Below are 25236 nucleotides of genomic sequence, written 5' to 3'. Positions count from 1 at the left end.
AGCCGAGATCAAACATTGCTATTAAAAATAAAGGCATTTTTACGTAGCTGTAATTGTCTTAGCAAGAGTGAAACAGTCATAGGCTAAAGATTACTATACTGCCTTAAAATATTATTTTTATTCATTTGTCTTTGCATTTGCATAATTTTCAATAAAATACAGTGATTTTGTTGTCTGTTCCTTAGTGTATATGCCCAACTCTTCTAATAAAACTTTATGTTAATTTTTTACTGGTAATGGTGTAATTCTAGGATGAGCTCTCTGATGTTAGCCAAGCAGGCTCCAAATGTACTACGCCAGCATCCACAGCTGCTTCAGATGTTCCTGTGCTGCCCGCTGAAACCCCTCAAAAGGAAAATGTTGAAGGGCTTGCAAAGGACACAGAGATGTCAAATGAGAAGCTGGATGTAAGCAAGAATATTGAAGTACAGGTAGCTCAAGAGACAAGAAATGTGTGCACTGGTGAGCAGCTTTAACTTCTTAATGTAGGGTTACTATGGACCTTATATTTGATCACTTATTAACTATCTTTTGTTGTGCCACAAATGAGAATGGGGTTTCTACTCAATATTTTAAGGAGTATAGAATATTGGTCAGAGATAAGTCTGTTGTTTATTGGTGACTTTAGTCCTTTTTGCTTCAGAATCAGAGTTATTTAAGACATTTCTTTGGCAGTAGAAAAGGCACATAGAGTTGTGAAGTGTTGGACATCTTGGTTTCAGTTACAGAAATAGTAGGAAATAAGTGCTGTTGGATGACTTGTGTTAAATTTGGGAGAGACCTAGAAATTCCAGTATCTGCACTAGAGTATCAAAATCTGTGGGTCTTTTCATTTAATTATTTTGGTAAGTCTTTGTACGAAAGTATCCTAGGTTGGTGATTGATGAAGAACTACTACATGTAGTTAATATGTCATGATGATTTTGTTTATGGGCATGTACCACTTGCTTTGCCCCAGGGGGAAATGAAAATGAAGAAAAATCTGAAGTTCAGGCAATTATTGAGTCAACTCCAGAGTTGGATATGGATAAAGATCTCAGTGGATATAAGGGTTCCAGGTAAGTTGTGTGTTGTGATTTGAGGAAGAAGACAAATTTTAGAAGGTTATTTAAAGATGCTGTATATGGGAATTTTCCTTTTCTTGTCTTTGTTTAATTCTTCTGATGAGAAGGATAAAATTATCCTATATGGTGAATCTTAAGGGTGTAAGAAGAGCTTTGTGTGAAAGGAGCCCCTTCTCTGACCAGAGGAATATTTTGACCTCCTACTATTCAGTTCTCTTGCATTCTTGTTCTATTAAATATCTTCCAATTTAGCTGAGCTATCTGTTTTTCAGGCATTTGGGGTAAGTCCTGACACAACTCAATTTCTATAGGCCAAAACTTGACATGCTTTGATTTATTACAATCCTGTCCAGCTCAGTATCAGCAACTGCTTTAAGTTTGAGATCTTGATGGCAAAGCAGTATTTGAAAATAGAATCTAGAACTTGTAAGTCAAATGAAAGCTTGTGGGGTTTGTTTGAGGGAACAAATGAACTACAGGTAAAAAATACAGAGAAAGCTTTTCTGCATTGTGAGAGTGTTATTTCCCTGCTTTTTCATGTCTTCTTTAATTCTCTGCCCAGCACTCCCACCAAAGGCATCAAGAACAAAGCATTTGACCGTAACACAGAATCACTCTTTGAAGAGCTGTCATCTGCTGGTTCTGGCCTAATTGGAGATGTGGACGAAGGTGCAGATCTACTGGGTAAGAAAGATGCTGTATACAGAAATTTTCCTTTTTAGGAAGTGCTTAATTAGTCTTGCTGGATTTGTTGTTACGTATCATTTGCATTAAAATTGTTTGAGTAGCATCCTAAGGTAATCATTGGAATGCAAAACCAGAAGCATTTCTTCTTTCTCTCTGTATAAGGAGCTTAATCTTTTGAGGCACTTCCTACACTACTCTCCATTTCTCTCTCTATGTTCTCTTACATAAGGATTTTTTTCTCAAGGAAGGATTTTTGTCTTGAACTAGTTTTAGGTAGTTTTATTCAGGTCGTGCCTGATCTATAGTGGCCTGGCTTTATCACCTCCTTAAAGATTTTAACTTGAAAGAGAATTGCAGCAAATGAAATGGTGGTAATTTGAGAATCAAACTGTTAATTGATAGGGGAGGGAAAACCCACATTTCTCCTTCCCCCTAAGCATCTTGCTGTTACTTCTATGCTGACTATTTCAGTCACTTATTTCAAATGACTGAAATAAATTTGAGTTGACCAAGATCAAAAAGGTCATCAGAAGAATAATCTTTCTATAAACAATATAGGAAGATATTTTTACTGTGTAATTGTTCAGGCCTCATTTTGAAATAATGAAAGCCGATACTATGGAATGTATAAAATGCAGATCCTACTCTCAGGTGCTTTCCAAATGAGCTGTGTACAGAAAATCAGCAGCTTGTTTGCTTCTGTCCTCTGACCCTGCAAAAATACAGATTGTTAGGACTGTTGAAACTCCTGTGTGCAATCTGTATTTCTGGTTGTTCAGTGTTCCTCCAGAAACTTATTTTATATCAAACAGGTGACATTTCTGCAGGTATTACTCACTAGGAGTAATGAGCCTATCTCCAGTCTGAGATGGTTTTTCTTTGTTGTCACTCTGAGCAGTGAGGCTCTCCTCCACATCCTTACTGCAACATACTCCATCTAAAACTCTTGGATGTCATTCCATTCTCACAGAGATAAATAATCATGCATTCTGTATGCAAAAATACAGATACTGGAGGGTATTAACATGGAGCAGCATCCATCCCTTAGCTGTGATAAATTGATTAAAGAAATCAAACTATTGTCAGGATATCCTGATCCTAATACTTTGTTTTTCATGGGCAAAAAATATCATTTTTAATATAACTTATTTAAGGTTTGTCAGTGAGTTTATTACCATTTTCTGTAAATCTATTGCTGGAAACACCAGTGTGTGCACACTAAGCCTAGGGTTATACCTGCATTTGTTATACAGAATGTGTTGGTCTGAAAATTTTATTTTAGAATCATAATTTTGCTTTGAGAACAACCATAGTTCAAAATCTGAAAAGCCACACCTGCATCCAGGATAATCTGTGTGTTTGAAGCATTTGGACCTGTTCTAAGTGAGCATTAAACTTCAGTATAGAGTTGTTTAAAAATAGTTAATTAGGATTCTCTAATCTGTTTTCTCTTGGGCTGCATACCCAGGGGAATATTCTGGTGTGTATGCTTCTTTTTTCAAAAAATCTTTGAAATATGTTGCTTCTCCAGTTAGGCATTCTTGGCTGCTGCTCTCATACAGTATGTTCTCTGCATTTTTTCCCTGCTTGGTGACTTTTTTTTTTGCCGTTGCACTCTGGCTTTCTAGTTTTTGTTCTTGCATTATAAAAGATCCTGAAACCTGTTGGATGTGATCCTACATACTTTTATCTGTGAATATTGAAAGTGTTTAAAAAGCAAGAGCAGCTTCAATAAAATCTCTTGATGGCTGTAGTATAGGGGATTTCTCCAGATATTGATAAATTAACCATGGTTGATCTAAGTTACTTCAGTAAATATCATTTACTTTTAATCCAAAACCCATAGAGGGAAATGTCAAAAGAGAGAACTTTGACTTGTATGTCTATTTATAGATAACTTTTCTTCTTTATCCAAATATCTTTAAAGTCTTCTGCCACCAAAGTTGCTTAGAAGATTGTGTTTCTAATGTATTTTAAAAAGCCTCCACCATTAAGATACCTTTTTCATACATTATGTTAATCTTGAATTAACATAATTTCTGCTGTTATCTGTGTCATAATTATTTTGCTGTGCAAATGCAAAATAATTATTCTCTCCTGAAACTATCTTTTTTAAAATTCTGAAAATTATCTTAGGTATGCAAAAAATAGGGTGAGAAATAAATTTCCAGAAATCTAAGTAACACTGAAGTAGTTATGTTAGAGTTATGTTGAAAAGTTATGTTCACTTTTCTCCATAATATCATATTAATTGGAAACTTCTGAATGGCTTAGAATTTCTTCCAAGGACTGTGCTTCTAAATTATTTCACAGAAAATGAGAGACTTTTATTGAGTTACTGATTCTTATAAGAGGTTTAACCAATGGAAATGCTTGTGACAAACTTAAATCCTTCCACATCAGTCTTCTGTATAAATCCTGCTTCTAATCACATTACATCCCACTTCAGATTTTTGGTGGTGGCTTTGTTTTAATTCGCTCTTACTTCCTAAGTCTTAGTATTTTATTTCTCCTCAATCATACTACACCTCACATGAAATGTTTCTTGTTCTTGTTTTTGCTCTACATGGAATGCATGGGCTTTAAAGACCATAATTTCTTTGGTAAGGTATCATTTGCTCTGGGGAAATCTGCAGGGCTTTCACAATCTGAACATTATTCAGCATGTTTTTTGTCTATAACTGATACACTTTGGTATATAACAATTTATAAGAGATCAAAAAGCAATAATGATAATGGTGTAAAACACAGTTCAGCATTTTAAAAACATTTTGTGGTCTAATACTTCTGCAACGTATGCTGTATTTGCTTTTTGACTTAGTACTGTAACATCTTCTGAATATACAGAGTAGCAGCACTGGCCTGTGCTTAGGTAGGAATGTCTTTGGGCTTTTTTTAATTGAAGTCAGGCTGGGAGAAGATGGGAGGGAAGGCTAATTGTAGGAGGTAGGTTGGACCTGAAACTTCAGATAGCTCACAGTTCTTCTGACAAGTTTGTCATATGTAAAATTCATTTGACTTTAGACAATGGCAAAACATAAGTTTTCTAAAAACATCCATTTTATTTGCTAATTTAATGTGTTTGTTTCCTTTGGAAAGGAATGGGGCGTGAGGTTGAAAACCTTATTTTGGAAAACACTCAGCTGCTGGAGACAAAGTAAGTGAGAATATTTTTGTAAAAAATACTGACTTTCTGTTATTTCATTATATCTTCAGTATCCTGATACAGAATTGAAACTATACAAATGTGCTCTCAGTTCTCAGAGTAATGGGGGTGTGAGTATTTTGAATTTGTAGGTGCATTTGTCTGAGTTGGTCTTCTAGAAATTAAGGATCTAGTAGGACAAGTCTGCTAAGTCTGCTTTTATCCTTGTAAGACTCCAAGAAATGCAGTGCTGTGTCCTGATGATATCAACTCCCTGTCAGAAGCACAGCTTTAAGTGCAGAGGCAAATCCACTGGAGCACTGTTAAAGGAAAATCAAACTATTTATCAGTACTTTTTTCTAATAGACAGAATGTGAATGTGTTTGAATGTTGGAGATTCGGGAGGAGATGATTTGACCTTTAAGAAAGCTGTATCTTTTTACAGCAGCTCTGTGTAAGAAATGTGTAGGTCTTTAAAAATAAAACCAGGCTGAAGCTGAACTGCGAGACCATGGCCATCCTTATAACCATATGTTTTCAATGTTTGTGTAGAAATGCACTGAATGTAGTGAAGAATGATTTAATAGCAAAGGTGGATGAATTGACCTGTGAAAAGGATGTGCTACAAGGTGAATTAGAGGCTATAAAACAAGCAAAGCAAAAGCTTGAAGAGAAGAATAAAGAACTGGAAGAAGAGCTGAGAAAGTAAGTTTAATTCCATGGTTGTAAAAAAGGAAAAGAAGAAAAACCGTACTGTGATATTTATTGCAGCTGTTTTTTATTTTCTTTTTAGAGCTCGTGCAGAAGCAGAAGAAGCAAGACAGAAGGCTAAAGAGGATGATGATGTAGGTGTATATGTGTGGTGTATTTTGTGTGCATACGTCAATGGGACATTAGAAGTCTGTGTGTTTAGTGAGTGCTACTAAAACTTACTGCTTAATAAGTAGTGGTGAAGTTCCTTCCTGTATAGAAATGACAGAAGATCTAAAGAGCACAAGTAAACTTAAATTGACAGTGATTAGTTGTCTTGCTTTCCTCTCTGCCCACTGTTAGCACACACTTTTTTTGAAGACCTGTTTTCATTCACATTATATTGCATTCAAAGGATGGGAGGAGAGGAAGGTAAAACCCAGATTTCCAAAGCCCCAAACTATTTGAAATCTGGAATTGTGCCCTAGCCTGGCTGTTATCAAGAGGGTGGTTCTGCAGGGCCCTGTGGTGCACCTTTGTCCCTGCCATGTTTATTAACTTGTGTGCCCAGAGCGATGTCCCCACGGCACAGCGGAAACGCTTCACACGTGTGGAAATGGCCCGAGTGCTGATGGAGAGGAACCAGTACAAAGAGAGGCTGATGGAGCTGCAGGAGGCTGTCCGATGGACTGAGATGATAAGGTGAAAAGGCTTTATAGAATCTTTGATAGAGCTCCTTGTGATTTTTAGATGCTGGGTGATCTGGTCAGCAGGTTCATTGCCTTCTGCTTGTTTTCCTCATGCCCATGAGGATCATTGGTTTTAAGTTAAGGGCATATAATTTGTCAGAATGGTTCTTGGTGAGACCTCAGTGAAGATATGTTACTTCATATGATGTGAATACACACATTTTTTCAAGGGATGATTGATCTGAAACAGAAAAAAAGTTGGTATTTGTAAATAACATTAATGTGGTGAGCATTAAAAATTATTCTGTGTGTACACATGCCTTGTGCTGTCAAAATAGGGATAATGTCTTCAGACTGAGCATAATTCCTTTGGAAAGACTTGGGTTGTTTCAGGATAAAGCAGTTTAAAACTGCGCAAGGCGTGTTAAATATAAACAATAAAGATGGTGATTTGGTCTTGTTTGCATCCTGAATATTCAGTTGTTTGGAAGGTATGGTTTGAAAACATAAGCTTTCTGCCTCAGACCAACTCATCCTTGTCCCTGACCACAGGTACCAGAGGCTGTGGTGCTGCCTGCTGGCCATGGACAGCAGTGACGTGTAATTGTTCCCATTGTCCTCATGCCTGTGACCCTTTAGGAGGAAAAATGTACATTTCCAACAGCCATGGCTTGTTCTTCTGTAGCTATTGTCTGCTGTAGAAATCCTCTCCTATCTCTAATCTATGGCTATGGGAACACTTTATCAATTATTTACTGATGTATTGAAGATTAATAGACTTTAAAACAAAAAACAATGGTTAAAATATTAAATAGGAGGCAGAATAATTTAAAATGGTTTGCTGCTTTCTTCAAGCTTTTTTCATTACAAAGTGTTATGCAGACTTGTCTCTTCTGTCTGAAAAGTTGCCAGTTTGTTTGGGATGCAAAGAAATGTGGATGAAGCTTATTATGTAACTTTATTTCCTGTAGTGGGAATTTCGGTATTGTGCTCTGATCAGTAAAGAAGTAGTAGTGTGGAAAAAAAAAGGCTTTGTTATTTTCAATATGTTATCCTTTTTTAAAAAATAAGAGTTTCACACTGTTCCATTCCTTTTCCTTTTTAAATTGTTGCTAACTTAGTAACTTGGAATTAATTTCTTGTAGAGCATCCAGAGAAAATCCAGCCATGCAAGAGAAGAAAAGATCAAGCATTTGGCAATTGTAAGTATAGAAGCACAACTTACTGGCAGAAATAAATAAAGACCCTAACCAATTAGCTGGCACATTTGTGTATGTTAGCTAATTATTTTTTGGCAGACGAAGATATCTTAACATTTCTTCTCTTGTTGCCCAGCATGCCAACTCGGTAAGACTGCTCTGGAAGACAAAATGTATTGTAAGCTGCAGTGTGTAGTGAGTGGCTGTGCACTTTGTGAAGTTAAATACCAAAGTGCTGGAATTTTTTTTCCTAGCTGAATATGCACCAAGATTCTTGTTCTGAGCATTTTTTCCACATTCATTTTTATGATGAAAAGTAGAAACCTGAATAGCATGTGTGGGGTTGCATTTATTTCAGCTTCTTTTCCCTCTGTGAAGTACAGCTTACCGAGTGTTACATTCTCCTTTCTGACTTCAAGCTCTTAAAATCTAAACCAGTATTTTTCTCAACAAGATGTTTGTCAAATAATCCTTTTGATGTTGTGACTTGCAGAAAACTGTTTTATCTTGTTGCATAGAAAATAGTGGGTTTTTTTAAATGCTGTCTGCATGAACTAATGTCCTTCAGAGAACTGTCTTCCAGGTGTGATGTTAACATCCTAATTTTGTTGGTTCCCTGTAGATGTTAATTAAAGATGAAGTTCCCATTGAATTTGATAAATGGGATAATAATCCTTTAAAAATTTTTCTTATGGACACGAGTTTTGTGCGTTGAGAGTTTTGCTGAGTGTGTTGGTCTCCAGTTTCTTACCTTATAACTGTCTTGAACAGGCTGGCATATGCTGTGTTTTGCCTGCATAGTCAAATTTGGATGTATCTGACAAATCTTGACTCTTGTCTTTTTCTTCTAGTTTTAGCAGGCTCTTCAGTTCATCCAGCAATACAGCAAAGAAGCCAGAACCTCCTGTCAATGTTAAATATAATGCTCCAACCTCGCACATTACTCCATCAGTCAAGAAAAGAAGCAGCACCATATCTCAATTACCCAGTGACAAATCTAAAGCCTTTGAATTCCTCAGTGAAGAGTAAGACATTTTGGTTTTATAGTAGATATGCTCTATCAAGTGTTTACTCTTTTAGTTCTCTGAGATTACTAGCATGCTGCTAAGTGAAGTATAATCTCCTGAAGTGAGTGTTGATTCACAAGGCATCAAGATATAGTGCAGAGTGAAATGTGCAGCAGTGGGTGAATACTTGGAGCACCTGGCTGAAATATTCTACTTGGTAAATACCACTATCTTTCAGGAAAGTGCATTTAGGCACAGGAGGCAACACTTTGTACGCTTTTATATGAAAATGTTGTAGCTGAGCAATAACTGTACAGGTACTTAAGGTTCACTTAAGAGTCAGGCTAACAAGAATCTGTAATTATTTTTTTCTCCTGTGCTTTGTTTTGGCAATATGTCCTTGTGAGTTACAACTTCTGAAGCTCCTAGTAGAGCTACACAACCCAAGTTAATTTCTTTTGAGGATGCTGGCAATAGACTTTCTGGTTTTGCCTGGTTTTCCCCAATTCCTTAAAAATAGCCCACAGGAAACCAGGGGTCTTGATAAGTGAAAAAAACCTAGGGATATCCTTGGTAAACCAGTGCTTCCACAGTGATCTTGGTTACTGAGTTTAACAGCAATTCCCATTGCACAAGAGATTCTAAAGAGCATAAGTAAGAAGTTCCTTAATCCTGATTCTTGCTCAGAACTGAAGCCAGTTTAGCCTCACGCCGGGAGCAGAAGAGGGAGCAGTACCGCCAGGTGAAAGCTCATGTCCAGAAGGAGGATGGCAGAGTGCAGGCTTTTGGCTGGAGTCTACCTCAGAAATACAAACAGGTATGATGTTTTCGAGCATAATGGTAACAGCTTCATGTTTTGTCACATTTGAAGAGGGTGTGATTTCACAGCTTGTGTTTGATTCTAGCTTTTTTTTGTTGAAGTTAGCAGTAAAGAATCTTTGTAAAGGAGACAACAATGCAAAACTCTTAATTGTGTTTAATAAATTCTGAGCAACTGATTCCAAAGATTGTAAACCTCTTTTAAAAAGTAAAATTTTTTGTTTATTTGTTTTTTTTACCTAGGTGGCAAATGGCGGACAGGGTGAAAATAAGATTAAGAACTTACCTGTACCTGTTTACCTGAGACCTTTGGATGAGAAGGATACCTCTATGAAGGTAGTATGTTTCCAGTGATGATAAGAGACTTGGGCAAACTATAGCTTGAATATTTTTGTTTTGGACTCAATTACATTCTTTTTCAAATAAGTTGTTTTTTTAAACATAGTGAAGAAGAATTTATGTCTCAGTAAAATGTATATGACTTTAATTGTAATTAATAACTTAAAATGGACTCTGGATATATAATAATGTTGATATCACTTAGCATATTTAACAATGCTTGTCTCTCTCTTTTTTTAGTTTGAGATTCAAGTGAAACATTTCTTTTTCTCCCAAGCTGTGGTGTGCTGTAGGGGTGAACCTGTCAGGAGGGAAGACACGAGATGGAGGATCTGTGGTTGGTGCCAGTGTGTTCTACAATGATGTGACTGGTGTGGATGCAGATGGCAACAAGCAGCAAACAGGATCCCAGAGTAGCTTAGATAAACTAGATCAAGAGCTCAAGGTAAGGTCACTGCAAGGCACATTTAATAAATTATATAGTTATACACCTTTACTGTAGAGTACTGAAGTATTTTCTAATCAGGTTCATTGGTAACAAATAGAGTTTTCTTGGTTAGTCATTAGCCCATGATGTTTGGGCTATTGAGTGCAACTATTAAATACTTTCGAATCTTCCCTTGCTGGCAAATCTCAGGAGCAAATAAATTTTACATCAAAATTATGTACTGCTTTATACCAGTGCTGCCTCCTTTAAAAACCATTTGTGACAGACCTGTTTATGTTCTAATTGCCATGAATGGGGAATTCATATTAAGGGCATAAAAACAGTCTAAATTTTCAAGTGCTTTGGGATATCACATTAACCTGTGGTGATACTGAGTATGGCAGGTAGCATGTCAATAATGTTTTTATTTTATACTGGTCTAACTGTATAACTATGCAGTGTAATTATAATATTTTATGTATTTTTAATAGAAGTATGAAATATGAGGAAGCTTTATACTTCATTTACATAAAGAACAAGTAACGTGTAGTTTTGCAATGGCATTGAAGATGCTTAACTTCCCACGTATTTATGTATATTTCTGTAGGTGAAAATGTAAGACCATAACAGATCAAGTGTAGTAATTCTATTCTTGTCCCCCTTTCTGTTGTTAATTTCTGCCTTTGTTCTCCTTCAGGATCAGCAGAAGGAACTGAAACACCAGGAAGAATTATCCAGTCTAGTTTGGATCTGTACTAGCACACATTCTGCTACAAAAGTTATCATTATTGATGCAAACCAACCAGGGAATATTCTGGACAGTTTCATTGTTTGCAATTCTCATGTGCTTTGTATTGCCAGTGTGCCAGGTAAATGCTTGGGCTGGTTCAGCTCCTGCCTTTTTTAACTGATTCTTATTCAGTTTTTCGTATGCAATGAAAAACCACAGATTTGTTACTTAGTATGATGAAAAGTTACTGTAACAGAGCAATAAGAAAGTGGTTAGTTGTACATTAAACTATTGCATTTCTACCCTTCTGTTTCACTCTTTAGTTGGCTGTTGACTTGCATGAACCAAAAATCAGAGAGATGTCAGCAGCCAAGGGGAACTGTTTTGTTTGATGTACTATACTGCAACAGTGTTGATATTTCATAGAATTGTGAGCATCACAAAAAGAATATGTTTGTTGTTTTTTTGACTTCTTCAGCCTCTTGAAGATAAGCAAGCTCCCTGCAGAGGGAATCCTTTTTGCATTTGAGTGTAATTCAAGTCTTGAAAATATAAGAGAATTGGACATGAGAAAAACAGTTTTTCTTCCAGAACCAAGACTCTATTGCACCTAAATTTTTCATAAAGATATAGATAGGTGCCCTTGTGTACTTGCACTGTTATGAAATTGATTTTAGAGGAAGATATAACTAAAATTGAAATAATCTATTTGGAAAGCTGTCGATTGAAATAGAGTGAATGACCTTGTAATGCAGTATATGTCGATCTTGCTTTTGTTTTGCAAGCTTCATTACAGCATCTTCCACATTTGCTGATTATGTGAAACTAACCTTGTAGATAGGGGCTGTCTGCATGTTTAATCTCTGGGGAGCTCATTGAGTTTGAAGCTTAGTTATTAGATAGAGAAGTGGTTTGGCTTTATCCCTATGAAAAACACCCAGTGACAGGGTCCAAGGGAATGGCCTGAAGTTGTGCCAGGGGAGGTTTAGGCTGTATATCAGGGAAAGATTCTTTCCCAGGGGGTGGTGGGGCACTGAAAGGGCTCCCCAGAGCAGTGGTCATGGCACCAAGGCTGCCAGAGCTCCAGGAGCATTTGAATAATGCTCTGAGACAAAGGGTGGGATTGCTGGATGTCTGTGCAAGGCCAGGAGTTGGACGGGATCTTTGTGGGTCCCTTCCAGCTCAGGATATTGTGTTATTCTGAGTTTAATCTCTTTCAGGGGCAAGAGAAACAGACTACCCTGCAGGAGAAGAAGGGTCCCAGGAAGCAGATTCCAGCCAAGTGGACAAATCCTCCCTGTGTGGCAGTATGACCAGTAACAGCTCTGCTGAGACTGACAGCCTGCTGGGGGGAATCACTGTGGTGGGCTGCACTGCTGAGGGTCTCACGGGGACTCCTGGTGCCCATGACACCAATGGGGCCTCACCTGTGGCAGAGAAACAGTCAGGTATGTGATAAACACTACAGGTGTATCAGGGCTGGCCAAACACCTTGAGATGCAGCTGGAAATAAGTGGTGCAACTACTGAGGTTAACAGTGTGTAAGCTGTGATAACATAAACTCACTGTAAATTCTGTAAATTGTAGCTGAGAAAGTGGTGGAGGTGACATGAAATGGGAATTGGCAGCTGCTTCTTGTAGGTACTTTTGAGAGAATTCTTGTGCCTGCTCTATAGAGAGATTTTAATGTAGTATTTGAAATGCAGATCTTACCAGAGAGTGACTAAAATAAATACCTTGGATTTTGTCAAGTCTTAATAGATATTTAAGTGTAAGTGATTATTTCATAGACATTCATACTTTTTTTTTTGTCATATGGCCTACAGAGCTGTATGGTGATATGATTGTCAATGGATATGTGGTGCTTGGCCTTGTTTACTGCTGTCCTAGTTAATAATTTAATGGCCCATCTGAGCCATCAGGCTGATACTTAAAAGTGCATTTGACATTTGTTTATACAGTGCCACCTGCTAAAATTTGGGCGTTTCTGATGTGATGTTTTTTGATTCTGATGTGAAATTGTAACTGTCTGGCTATAACAGCTATTCACTTCAGTTTTAAGTATCAAGTTCTGGCTGTTTTAAACAATAGCAAATTCTATTGCAGTTGTTTAAAAGTTTTTCAAATTTGTTTGTTTCATAGATATTGCAGCTGAAAATAATTCAGTAGATGAGAACATTCCAACAGCAGAGGAGGCAACAGAAGCAACAGAAGTCAATGCAGGGACAGGAGAAGACACAGCTGATATTGCACAAACTGGAGTCTACACAGAGCATGTCTTTACAGATCCCTTGGGAGTGCAGCATACAACAGAGGCATCTCCAGTGTATCAGCCTAAGTACCTAGTCTCGAGCCTCATACCTCTTAAAAAGTATTTTTAAAAAGTATAATGTTTGTAGGCACATAGCATGGAGACAAAATGACTACTTTTTTCCTTTTTAAGTGTGTTGAAGTTCATATAAGTAGTCTTGGTACAAGACTGTGCTTTGTGACTCTCTTCTGCCTTTCCCCAGAGGTAATAATACTGACAGGTTTGAATGGAACCTAGTTTTCCCTGTAAAAGTAAATGTCCACTTGAAGAAATTCATGGTTATTGAGGTTTTCATCTGTATTGTACTTTCATGTGTGGTTACTGTATTTTTAAACATCTCGTGTACTTCAAAAGGCAGTGTAGGAACTCTCAATTGTGAAATAAACACCTGGCTTATAGCCTGAGTAATCTGTGCAGTTCATTAAATGTATTTTAACTGGTGTTTTTTTCTAGTACTGAGTCACAGTTATATAAGGATGTTGCAGTTCTGCCAAGCGAGCAAGATCTAGTGAGAGAAGAAGCACAGAAAATGAGTAGCCTTTTACCAACCATGTGGCTTGGAGCACAGAATGGATGGTAAGGAAGTGCTAATCTTGTTATATTTATTTATAATCATTACTTTAAACTTGCTTCTTGTGCCTACAGGCCTGATAACCGTCTCAAGTCAAGATTAAGCACAGGATGATCTCAAGATTGCAGCAAAGCATTCAAGGTTTTGGCTGTTTTTAGGCATTACAGAATTCAAAGGAAGTATTGTAGGTGATTAGCAAGTCCTTTTTTATTAGATAACACTTTATCTGCAGAGAAGTTCTGGGGTTTTTTTTGTATTCAAAGAAATTGTTATTGTCTGTTAATTACATAATTTTCAATATTTTAGTATGCTAGAAAAATGTATTGTAATTTTTACTGCAGATGGATCTGCAAGGGAGTTTGTAATGCTTTAGACCTCTGAAAAAGCCATTCTGCTGCTCATGTAGTTCTTCCTTTCAGCATACACATAATTTCCAGTGGAAGATGAAAACTTGTTTTCCCTTTGATTGTGGATTTCAGTTTATAAGGGTTTTGCTTGTAGTTGTTTTTGTCTGGTAGTGCTTTTAATCCCTCCTGATTTGTCTTTGCAGCCTGTATGTTCATTCGTCAGTGGCCCAGTGGAGGAAATGTGTTCATGCCATTAAACTTAAAGATTCTATTCTCAGTATTGTGTAAGTCCTGAAAGAATGTCATGTAAATCATAATGAATTTCTGTTAAAATACTTTCCAAAGTAGTTTTTTATTTCCTCCTCAGATATTGGGAATGTCAGTTGCCATAACTGCCTGCATGCTTTTTGAGGGACAGTGGAAACCTTCTAGGGAGTAAGGAAAATAAAAAGAATCTTGTACCTGTTGGAAATACATAGCCCAAAGGATGAGCTGTAGCTATGCAAAACAGTTATAGGTTGCTATTTTTGCTGTTTTCTTCAGGCATTGTAACCAGATGTATTTCAATCTCTCTGAACTGGATTTTGATCCCTTGTTACATCCCTTCTCTTGAGCCATATTGTAGAAATCAAAACACTGGGGCTAATAAAAAATGACTGTAAAAATATGCTGAAATATGAAATGCTTATACCTAGTTTTAAACTTGCCTTCTGAGCAGAGCAGTCTAACAGACTGTGTTGTTGTGCCTCCTTTTTCCTCAGACATGTCAAAGGAATAGTCTTGGTTGCACTGGCAGATGGGACACTTGCGATCTTTCACCGGGGAATTGGTAAGGATTCTGTTGCATCTGGGAACCAGGGAATTTTCAACAGTAGTTAGGAAAGAAGTGTGCCATTTACAAGTAATGTTTTGATAATGTGTTCACCATTGACCTTTTTATGGATTGTTATGAGAAATATTTCTTGTTATTTCAGTTGCAGATTCAAGTTCTCGTTTTGCACTGTTGTGGTGCATTTTATGGAGTATTTTCTTACTCTGAAATGGAGAATGGAATAGATTTGCTAAATAGGGAAACGCCATATGAAAGTCTGCTTTGATTATCATCTCTCTTGCATTTTCATTATGCTCAATAGTCATGTCTTCTGTTTTATTAGTGATAAAAATTTCTCTGGGCAAGTCCTTCAATGAGAATTTTGTAAGCATCCCTTCAGAATTTCTGCTCAAACTGCTCCTGAACCAGCTCCATTCTTCAGCCTCCAGAAATAGGACCTGGAGGGGAAGGTCTTTCTATGAGCAACTGAAACTTATCTATTAGCTTGTTTTTCCACCCTATTAATTTCATCTTTCCCTTGTGATGCTTAAATCCTCATGCTCAGCATTTAAAAGAATTTAAAAGGTTGCACAACACTAATGCAAATACTGGAAAAGATGCAGCTGGGATGAAGTTGTTTTTAGTGGTTTTGTTTTGTTTATTTTTTTAAAGCTCACTGCAATGGTTCACAATACCTAAGCCTCTCTAGTGAATGTCATTGATGATCTGTGGCCTTAGTTCAGTCTACAGAAGAATTTTAGTTGGGTTGAATGATGAAATTTAGTATGTTTTTAGTAGATTTCAGGTGCCTTTTTTAAGACCTTGCAGCATATTTTAAAAAAATCTGCACTGGCCAACACTTCCATGTTCAGCCTAGCAGCAGGTGCCTGGTGGGAAGCTGTTTGTTGTCACAGGTACTGGTCGTAGTCAAGCAGGGCCTGTACCACAGGGTAACCTGCTGATTTAAAAATGTTTTGCTGGATTTTTAACCTGAATCATTGTACAATTTTATTTTTTAAAAAACGTAACATTTGGGATGTTAGTTGCTGTTTAATGAGGAGCCTAGCCATAAACTTGTACAGATTTACCCAGATTATTACAATGCTTTAAAAAATTGGACTTCTAAGGTAGTTACTATTACTTGTAAATTTTCCTTAAACCAAACACAGGTTCCTGTGTTACTTTTTTTCTTCCTGTTTTTGCAGATGGTCAGTGGGATTTGTCAAACTATCACCTCTTGGACCTGGGCCGGCCGCACCACTCCATCCGGTGCATGACCGTGGTACATGACAAGGTCTGGTGTGGCTACAGGAACAAAATCTATGTTGTTCAACCAAAGGCCATGAAAATAGAGGTAAGTTCCAATGGTGATTAAAAAAATTAAATGTTGTGTTTTAGTGCTGCAGCTCAGACTCCCGAGTAATTCCAGAAACATCTGTTTTCATCAGTACAGAAACAGGCTACCTAGCAAATTTGTTTTATGAAATAGTTGTTTTGGAAGACTTAAAGCTATGATGAGAAAGTTTTCACTTACTGAAACCAGGTTTTGGGAGATTTAGTTCTCCACTTCTGGCTGGCCAGAAACTGGAAATTGTGCTTGTGCAGAGCTTGTACGGCCAGCTCCCAGCTTATTCTGGGTGTGCCTCATTTTGTTTTCTACCCATGTGCAGAGATTTGCAAGCGTTAATTTGGAATGTACTCGTTCCAGTTAGAGAAAAGTTTATGCAAGGTGTGTGAGCTGGTGTTTTATCTGCAGTGTTTAGTCTGTCATCTCAAGAGCAGAAAGTGGCTGAGGTTTCTGCAAGCCTTGAGCAATATAAGTGCTTCAGCTCCTGCTAATTGGCCTGAGACACAGGCCAGGCCTTTGAGGGTGGCTGCTCAGCTCTTCTGAAAATATCAGTCACTCAATAATGACCTGTTTTTGTGAAGAAGACTATAAATATATATGGGAAAACTGAAATGAAGTTAATATAAAAGTGAAATTGATTGTTTTGCTGGTGGATAGTGTGTATTTTGCACATGGTGGCGTTGTTTATAAGTCAGTCATGATGAACAAGGAAGAAAGGCATTTTTTTAGGCACATGTACCATGTGCTGTGGTAGCAGGATCTCAGACCAAAAGGGCTCCAGGTTCAAGGGAGACAAGCTGGAGCAGGCTGGGATGAGATGTGTAAATGAAGACCGAGTAGGAAATTACCACTTTGAGATCACACTCAGGGAAGGGAATCAGCAATTTTAGACCATCATATGCTATTTGTAACTGAGCTAAACACTGTCTGTGATCTTGCAAATCAGAGGGTTGTGCTTGATTGAAAATTGCCAGTTCAGACTGTATGAGAGTAACAGAGAAACCTTTCTTACTCTTCTCTTTGTTTTGCCTTCTCATTTGAACCCCAATGTTTCACAGAAGTCCTTTGATGCCCACCCAAGGAGGGAGAGCCAAGTGAGACAGCTGGCATGGGTAGGGGATGGGGTATGGGTGTCCATCCGCCTGGACTCCACCCTACGCCTTTACCACGCCCACACCTACCAGCACCTGCAGGATGTGGACATTGAGCCCTATGTAAGCAAAATGCTTGGTAAGTTCCCAGGAAAAACTGGTGTGTTCTTGCTGTCTGCAGCTTCCTTTTCCTGCTAGAGATCAAGCAGTTCTTACTGCAGATTTGGGGTAAAGGTGGGTGGAAAGGCCAGTTAAAATCAGTTTGTGCAAACTTGAATCTGGAAGTAGAAGCCTAAGTTAGTCTGTGAAGCATGATGGGGGTGATGGGTCATCTGTTAGAGTCTGTTGACCTTACCTGGTGTGTAAAGTGTCCTTAAAAACTCATAACTAATGAAGAAAGTGGTGGTTGAGTTGGGCAGGCACCAATAGAGACACTACAATCTTTCTCTTTTTCTATACTGATGCAATTTTTTATAGCTAAAAATGGGAAGAATCCATTACCTGCCTGGAAGAAATGCCTAATTTTTCAAAAAAAAAAACCCCTCATGATAGGAAATTTTTATTGCTGTTGAACCTAGTAAGCTCTCTGATTATTTTCTTTAATATCTGTATAAGAGCAGTTTGACCACATACCTTACACAACAAATACAGGTAATTAGGCTCTGGGAAAATTCTTCACAAGTCACTGCTGTGCATTGCACACGGCTGGTGTCAGCCTTCTGCTCCCCCCATCCCGCTAACAAATGAGAAATTAATTTAAATGGATTACAAACCACGGTCTTATATCTGTAAGCTCACTTTTTTGTTTGTTTTAAAAGCTGGTAAGCCCCAAAAAATGTGCAACATTAAGGACCTGTTTTGCTTTCTCATAGCTAATGTTAGACTTTTGAAACATAGGTTCTCAATTTAATTACAGTGTTGTAGCCTTCTAGGTTATCTTTACAACTTAAATGTGCTCCTCTACTTTGTTTCTGTCATAAGTGGGAGGGAATTACTTGTCTGTGTGATTTGGGAGCTGGATTTTAGATTCTTTTTTGTAGAACTGAAATTATTCTTGCTCATAAGTTTTGATGAAAAGCATCTTTTGTTTTTAGGTACTGGTAAACTGGGATTCTCATTTGTGAGAATCACAGCACTTATGGTGTCTTGTAATCGTTTATGGGTAGGAACAGGAAATGGTGTCATCATCTCCATTCCATTAACAGAAAGTAAGTAAAATATCAATGAATAGCACTGTACAATATGCTGTAGGCATAAAAAAAAGAGTATTAAACAGCATTCAGGTGCTTGCTAATGGATAGAAAACTTCACTGCCAGGTTTGTAACAGATCAGGCCTGTATGATGTTTAGCACCTATATCTGTGTATGTGATTACAGTTACCCTGAGAAAATAACACATCTCCAGAATCTCCTGTACTGCCATTTGAGCAGAGTTGACTTGAATCAAAGGGACACTTTGAAGCCTTAGAGGTGTTCTGAGCATTAAGAACATTGATAGATGTTTATTGCTTATATGAGACATAATTAATTTTCTTATTAATGTTATTTTTGATTGCCATGTGATCACAAAATCCATTTTTCTTTGATTTGAGGATGTTGATGTTGTTGTTGCTAATACAATTTGATTGGCTTTAATTTTTGAGAATTCATCACAAAGTGCATATAAAGGACTGGAACAGAAGTAGCACAGACTACTTTAAAGGACACGTTCAGAGTTATAGGAGCTGTAAATACATTCAAACAGGGCACTAACATCCAGGTCACATTCCAATCATGTAAATTGTGGTTTTTGGTTCATAACAGACCCCAGATCTTGTCATAAGCTGAAACTAATTGAGGGCAGTTGAATCTCAGGAGAAAAGAACAGCTCAAGGGCAAACCAAATCTTAAATAGGTAAAGCTTGGGAAGAATCTCTGTGTAAATTGATTGCATATAAATAACAACACAAAAAAAAACCTCAACACTTGTGCCTGAGACTAATGTTATAACAGGTGGACAGAAGTTTCAGGAAATAAAATGCAGACCTCTGATAGTCCTCATTGTACTGTTGTTACTTAGAAAATAGTGTGGTCTGACAGGTGGAGTTTTAGGGTGATTTAATAGTGAAAACTCTTCATGTTGTATCTGCTTTGTTGAACAGCAAACACATGCATTGTTTCTCACGTTGTTCCATTGCATTGTCCATCCATTCAGTAACTGTCTTTTTTTTTTTTTTGCATGAATGTACTAAGGAAGGACAGACTTCCTGTCATGGATTTTGAGACACTTTAAATCATGCTTTCAAAAATGATAGCTCTTAATTTGCGTCAAGCTTAAGTTAATATTTCCAGAGGAGTTTGTTTTAAGCCAGGAGTGAACGGAAGTCCCTATTAAAGCTTTCAGTTGCATTTCATTTCTGTTGGTTGGTTGTGGGTCAGAACAGCCTTTTGGGGGTAGCCTGATAGTGGGGCTGAGAACTTTGGTCAGAAATAGTAATAAAGCAGTCACATCCTTGCATAAGCAGTGGCATCTCTCAATCCCCTGGGTCTTAGTAGCAGGGCAGCAGATGATGTTCCAAAAGGGTACTTGAAAACATGAGTCATTCTGTATTACTCTGGAGCCTCCTGCCAAGGAAAGAGAGAAAGGGGAAACGTTGCTAATCAATAATAAACTTAAAAATATGTGACAGTGCTTTTGTGGTCTACTTTGTACTGGAACTTCTATAGTAAGATGCTGTTCTTTGTGACTTTTGATCAAATCTTCGGTAATTAAATATCTATTTTTTTTTTTAGGAGCTAAAATTTTAAGCTCTACCTTATCAAAAACCAAAATATGAGCAGTGGTTTCTCATTAATCCTTCTCCTCTACTGTCATACCTATCCATTTCCCCTTTCCTCCTTTCTCACTAGCTGTAATCCTCCACCAGGGACGTTTACTGGGGCTGCGGGGTAAGTGCAGATTCTGAACCAAAACCTACTTTCAGGCTTATAATAGCCACTTTGAGGCTGTTTCCCACTCCTTATAGATTTACCCTTTGTATGTTCCTAAATGTTTTTCCACTTGCAGTTATTGCATTGCAGCAGTTTTATGTTTGCTAAATGGCCACCAATCTGCTCAGCAGTTTAGCATATCATCCTTTGTTGCAGCTGAACTCTCATATAGACTTTCTCTTCCAGCCAATGTGATATCACATCTTATAACTTTGTCATTAATCCACATCATTTGCTGTCTTGTTACAAATCACTGTTTCGTTTACTACTTTGATAGTCTTTGGAATGGAGATGGCTTGTATGTCTAGCATGAGTACTTCTCTGGTTTAATGTATTTTAAAACTTCACAGTAAAATGTAGAATGATAATAGAGTAGCTCTTTCATGGCCATAGGTGGCTGTTTCTAGAGAATTTTTGCTGGCAAGGGCATACATTATGATTAGTTGGAATGAAACTGTCTTTAATTACATGTTTAATTACATGGAATTTGCTCATATTGAAACACATTAGAGATACTTATTTTCTATGAAAGACACAGTCCAGTCACAAATTATTTTTTCCCAAAAGTAGGATATTGAAATCTGGTGTTTATGCTAGACTAATAAGAATCCTGCTCCATTTTCTGATGTACTTAAATAACGAAGCATGCAATCTTTTTCTTTCCAGCTCTGTCTTGAATTGGCATTGCTGCCCTCCTGTTTCATTTTTATCTAAGTTGCCTTTAGCTTTTAGATGGTACCATAAGGTTTCTTACCAAATAACCAATCCAGCAATTTGTGTTTTGAAGTAGAAAACAACCTCTTCTTTTACAGCCAATAAATCAGCAGCAGGCTCTGGAAACCGTCCGGGGAGTGTGATCCGTGTGTATGGAGATGAGCATAGTGACAAAGTGACTCCAGGGACATTCATCCCCTACTGTTCCATGGCGCATGCACAGCTCTGCTTCCACGGCCACCGGGATGCTGTGAAATTCTTTGTTGCAGTACCAGGTGAGGTTTTGTTACCACCTTCAAAAGAGGTGGATTTTTGGTTTGGATTTTTTATTTGTTTGTTGCTTTTTTCCTTCATTCACTTAGTTGAACACAGTGCTTAGCCAAAGATAGCAAGAATACTCTCAGAAACAATGTATTTTAATTACAAGGATTGTCTGATTGCTAAGTACAGCCCTGTTTAATGGGAGGAAAAGGGCTTGATCACAAGCAGGGACTTTGCTTCCTTCTGTGAAAAAGGTGCTGTGCTAAGTGAGCACTTGCGTGTTAAGAAGGCATTCAACTGCTTTAGGCATTGTCATCTAATGACCAAGCACAGAAGTTTTTACTCCGAGATAAGGCATAAAAAAGTGTTCTGTTTTCCACCCAGGTCAGGTTGTTTGCCCTCAGAGTAGTGGTGGAGCAGATCTAACAGCTGATAAACAAGCCCAGGAGTCCTTGAACCAGAGTACCTTAAAATCAATGTTGGTTATAAGCGGTGGAGAAGGATACATTGACTTCAGAATGGGTAAGAAATCTGAGCTTTAAATGAGACGTGCTTCATACTGAAAGGGTATTAACCACATAATAACTGCTGCTGTGATTTCAGTGAGTGCATTTGTGTGGTCAGTATATACAGTCTTTACCATACACTGCAGGGGTAGAAGTATTTTTATTCTGACACACGCCTTCAGCTTCTCCTCCTCCCAATGAACCATGACCTCTGGGATGTGAGAAATAATGCTCACTTTTAAAATTTCAAAGGTTTATTAAACTTTAATGTGAAAATCGCCAATCACTTGTTTTTAAAATTTTAAAAGTTTAATAGTAATAAAATGGTTATAAAAATAGTAATACAATTAGAGTAATAATAATTTGGACAATTTGAATTAGGACAATATGAGACAACAGAAACAGAGTTACCGACTCTGGGTACCTTTTTCTGGGCAGCACAAGCCGGAAAAAGGACACCCGTTAGCAAAGGATTAACCCTTAAAAGCAATAGCCCGTTGAATATTCATATATCCCACACATGATGCATAAATTCCATTCAAACAAAGGATTCGGTCTGGTCATGACAGCTTCTTCCTCCTTATCCTAGTGGTGGAGTTCACTTTCTTACATCTTGATTGGAGATCAGGTGTTACTGTAATAACAAACCGACCCTCCCCAAATGCCCCAGCTACCAAGGCCATCCCAATGCAAGGGGGACAACATATTATAGTAACATAACTATACATCTACAAAATTTCTCTTAACATATACATAACATTTGCCCCTTAATTGTGAGAGCCAACCATCTAATTACTCATCTATTAAATACTAGACCCCGAATGTTTCCGGGTGTGTCCTGCCTGGCTTCGTCTGGCCTCGCTGCTGGGACAAAGGCTGCAGCTGTGGTGTTTTCACCACAGAGATACCCTTGGCCAGCTAGGTGCTGCAGCTAGGCACTCGGAACAAATCCAGGCAAAATAGGAACTCAGTTTACCTTTGGTGGAAAAGGTTCAGGCGACGGTGAAGAGAAAAGGAGCGGGTTCTACCGTGGAGCTTAAATCCAGAGTTTTATTTCAGCATGGTAGGCCTCTGAATGTGGTAACAGCTCCCAGACAGACAGCTGGCCGCATGGTCTCGTGTCCTTTTAAACCCCGGGGACAGGGGGATGGGAGGGACAGGTGAGGGCCAACCAGGTGTGAGGAGGGGAAGGGGTCAGGGGATGTGGACGCTAGGACAAACCAATGAGCCCAGGCCTGGGGGGCATCTGCCAATCACACGATGCCTTGCTGGAAGGTCAAGATTGATGGGCAGCTCTTAGGCAGGAGGGCAAAAGGGGGGGGGGGGGGGGAGGGGAAGGGGGAAGATTGGCGCACCTGAGGAGGTTTGGATAGTTGAAACAGGAAATGGCGACACACTGCAACACTCATCTATAACAGGAATGACTGTGTCAGAAGGTTTATTTGAAACTATGCTTTGGAGTCATGTACCACCTTCCTGTTAATGCTTTCAGTCTTTCTTTGTCAGGTTAATCTTCTGTCTCAAACTGCCAGAAGACATATCCTTAGTTACTTAAATATGCAGACTGACTAAAAACAAGTCATGTTAAGTGAAGAATACTCAGTGTAAAATTTAGTGATTTTTCAAGTGGGAAAGTAGATCACTTATCTCTGCATGCCCATCACTGGTATTTGATCACTGTGCATGCCCATCACTGGTATTTGATCACTGCTTTTCTTGGATGGCAGTTTGGCATGATCTAGCCCATAAAAGATTTCTTGGATAAACATGTATCTTCTTTTTTATTGAACTCTTTGGGGAAATAAAGTGAGAGCTGTTGTGATTTTGTGCTTATAATCTGCAGCTGGAGACCTTGACAAAAAGTGCATAAAAAGGTGTCACAACCCTTAGACCTTCTTTTGACCTTTTGCCTAAATCTGTCTGTAGTCTTTCAAAACCAACCAAACAGCAAAACAACCCACATAAACCATTACAAAGGAAAACCCAAGAAGGCCATTCCAAATACTGTCATCCCACAAATCAGTGACAAGCAGGTTTCCTGGGGTGACTGTGTTGGATTTCCTGTGAGAGGCAGGACTGGAGACAGTTCTGTGCCACAGTGCAGTGAGGGCTCAAGTGCTGCGGTCACTCAGGGCAGCTGGAACAGCCACATTCCAAATGCTCATTTTGCTCTCCCTTTGGCATGATGGCAAAGCCATGAGCTGAGTGCCAGTGCTGCCTTAGCCCAGCCAGTGCCACATGAGCCAAGCAAACTTTGGGGCTACTCTGTGTTTAGCTCCCTCAGCGCCCTCCAAAGGAGTCTAACCAGAACACCAGCCAAAATTTGATTTGGCACCTTCCTGAAGGTGTAGGTCAGTTCCTGTTTCCTGTGATTAAAGAGACCTTCTGGATTAATGGTCCTGGCTGTCCATGGGCAGTTCAGTGTCACCTTTGGTCCCAGTCAGCTGCTGTCACCCAGAGTTCAGGTGCAGCTACAAAACTGCTCTTCTTTTTGAAGAGCAATGATGGAGAATATGCTCAAGACTGTCTTTGCCATGGTGGGCAGAGTTGTGACCAGCTGGAATAACTGGAACAGGAGGAAAGAGTGGGAAAGGTTCACCACAGACATGAATGTTGTGTTGACTCACACGTGCTCAATTACAGTTCTTGTCCCAGAGCATTTATATGTTTGGGTTTGTCCCAGAACACTTTGTAGTGGCAAAACCATCTCTATGTCTGCCTGGTAGTTTGCAGATTGGGTTTCTCTCCATTAAAGGGTTATAAGTAATGAAACATGTAGAATATGGATACTTATGAAACTGCCATTATTTTTTGGGCTAGAAGTAAAGAATATCACCAGCAGAATGCTGGGCTCTGAGATAATTATGCAACACACTCTGTTTACATTCACAGACTTTAATATGTTTTTATATCAGCATATGGCAACACTGTCTTTTTAGTGTTTGTCTTGCTGCATGTGGTGTTGATGCTGCTCTGGTTATTGGCTGCCTCAACCAAAGCTGTTTTGTTCCAGGTGATGAAGGAGGAGAATCTGAACTCCTGGGAGAAGCTCTACCACTTGAACCTTCTGTAGCCAAAGCTGAGAGGAGTCACTTGATAGTGTGGCAAGTCATGTGTGGCAGTGAGTGAGCCTGTAGGATGCAGTTGGAGATCTTAAAAATGGTGTGGGGGGGGGGGGGAGGGGGAAGCAAAAAAAAAAAGCTTCTGCATGTTTTTTTTTGTTTGTTTGTTTGGTTTGTTTTTTTTTTTTTGGTGAACCTGTTTCACTACATGATGTTGAAGCTGTTTAACTTTATATTGAAACCTGTCATAGTTCAGCTATACAGGAATTAGCTTGTGCTGTTTTACTGCACCTGTGTTAAATGGAACAGTGTGAGGAAATCAGATGTTTCTCCAGCTGGTGTGCACACCACAGTGAGCAGCTGATACAGTTTGACTGTACCACAGCAATCTCATGTGTTCACTTCTTTGGTAGTCTCGCTTGAGTTCAGCTTTGTTCCAACTGATCTT

General features: G+C 38.5%; 1 protein-coding gene across 8 annotated transcripts in view; it reads left to right on the top strand.

The window, feature by feature from the left end:
- SPAG9 (sperm associated antigen 9) overlaps positions 1 to 24906 on the top strand; it is a 59465-nt gene extending 34559 nt beyond the window's left edge. For 2 of the 8 annotated variants that reach the window (XM_054645419.2, XM_077188379.1), the window contains 25 exons: positions 252 to 462; positions 959 to 1058; positions 1627 to 1748; positions 4851 to 4908; positions 5449 to 5601; positions 5690 to 5741; positions 6158 to 6288; positions 7421 to 7477; positions 8326 to 8499; positions 9169 to 9298; positions 9544 to 9636; positions 9917 to 10084; positions 10764 to 10935; positions 12017 to 12244; positions 12939 to 13167; positions 13561 to 13683; positions 14229 to 14309; positions 14787 to 14854; positions 16042 to 16190; positions 17243 to 17414; positions 18370 to 18483; positions 20165 to 20203; positions 21058 to 21234; positions 21605 to 21742; positions 24740 to 24906. In XM_054645419.2, the coding sequence (XP_054501394.1) occupies positions 252 to 462; positions 959 to 1058; positions 1627 to 1748; positions 4851 to 4908; positions 5449 to 5601; positions 5690 to 5741; positions 6158 to 6288; positions 7421 to 7477; positions 8326 to 8499; positions 9169 to 9298; positions 9544 to 9636; positions 9917 to 10084; positions 10764 to 10935; positions 12017 to 12244; positions 12939 to 13167; positions 13561 to 13683; positions 14229 to 14309; positions 14787 to 14854; positions 16042 to 16190; positions 17243 to 17414; positions 18370 to 18483; positions 20165 to 20203; positions 21058 to 21234; positions 21605 to 21742; positions 24740 to 24855 (3255 nt within the window). In that variant the 3' untranslated portion in view covers positions 24856 to 24906. The remainder of the gene's footprint in view (positions 1 to 251; positions 463 to 958; positions 1059 to 1626; positions 1749 to 4850; positions 4909 to 5448; positions 5602 to 5689; positions 5742 to 6157; positions 6289 to 7420; positions 7478 to 8325; positions 8500 to 9168; positions 9299 to 9543; positions 9637 to 9916; positions 10085 to 10763; positions 10936 to 12016; positions 12245 to 12938; positions 13168 to 13560; positions 13684 to 14228; positions 14310 to 14786; positions 14855 to 16041; positions 16191 to 17242; positions 17415 to 18369; positions 18484 to 20164; positions 20204 to 21057; positions 21235 to 21604; positions 21743 to 24739) is intronic. The other 6 variants (XM_054645420.2, XM_077188380.1, XM_077188378.1 and 3 more) reach the window with 5 other exon arrangements.
- Positions 24907 to 25236: the final 330 nt, after the last annotated feature.

Source organism: Agelaius phoeniceus, chromosome 19 (assembly GCF_051311805.1).
Source record: "Agelaius phoeniceus isolate bAgePho1 chromosome 19, bAgePho1.hap1, whole genome shotgun sequence".
NCBI classification, from domain to species: Eukaryota; Metazoa; Chordata; class Aves; order Passeriformes; family Icteridae; genus Agelaius; species Agelaius phoeniceus.
This window is presented reverse-complemented; position numbering and strand designations above follow the sequence as displayed.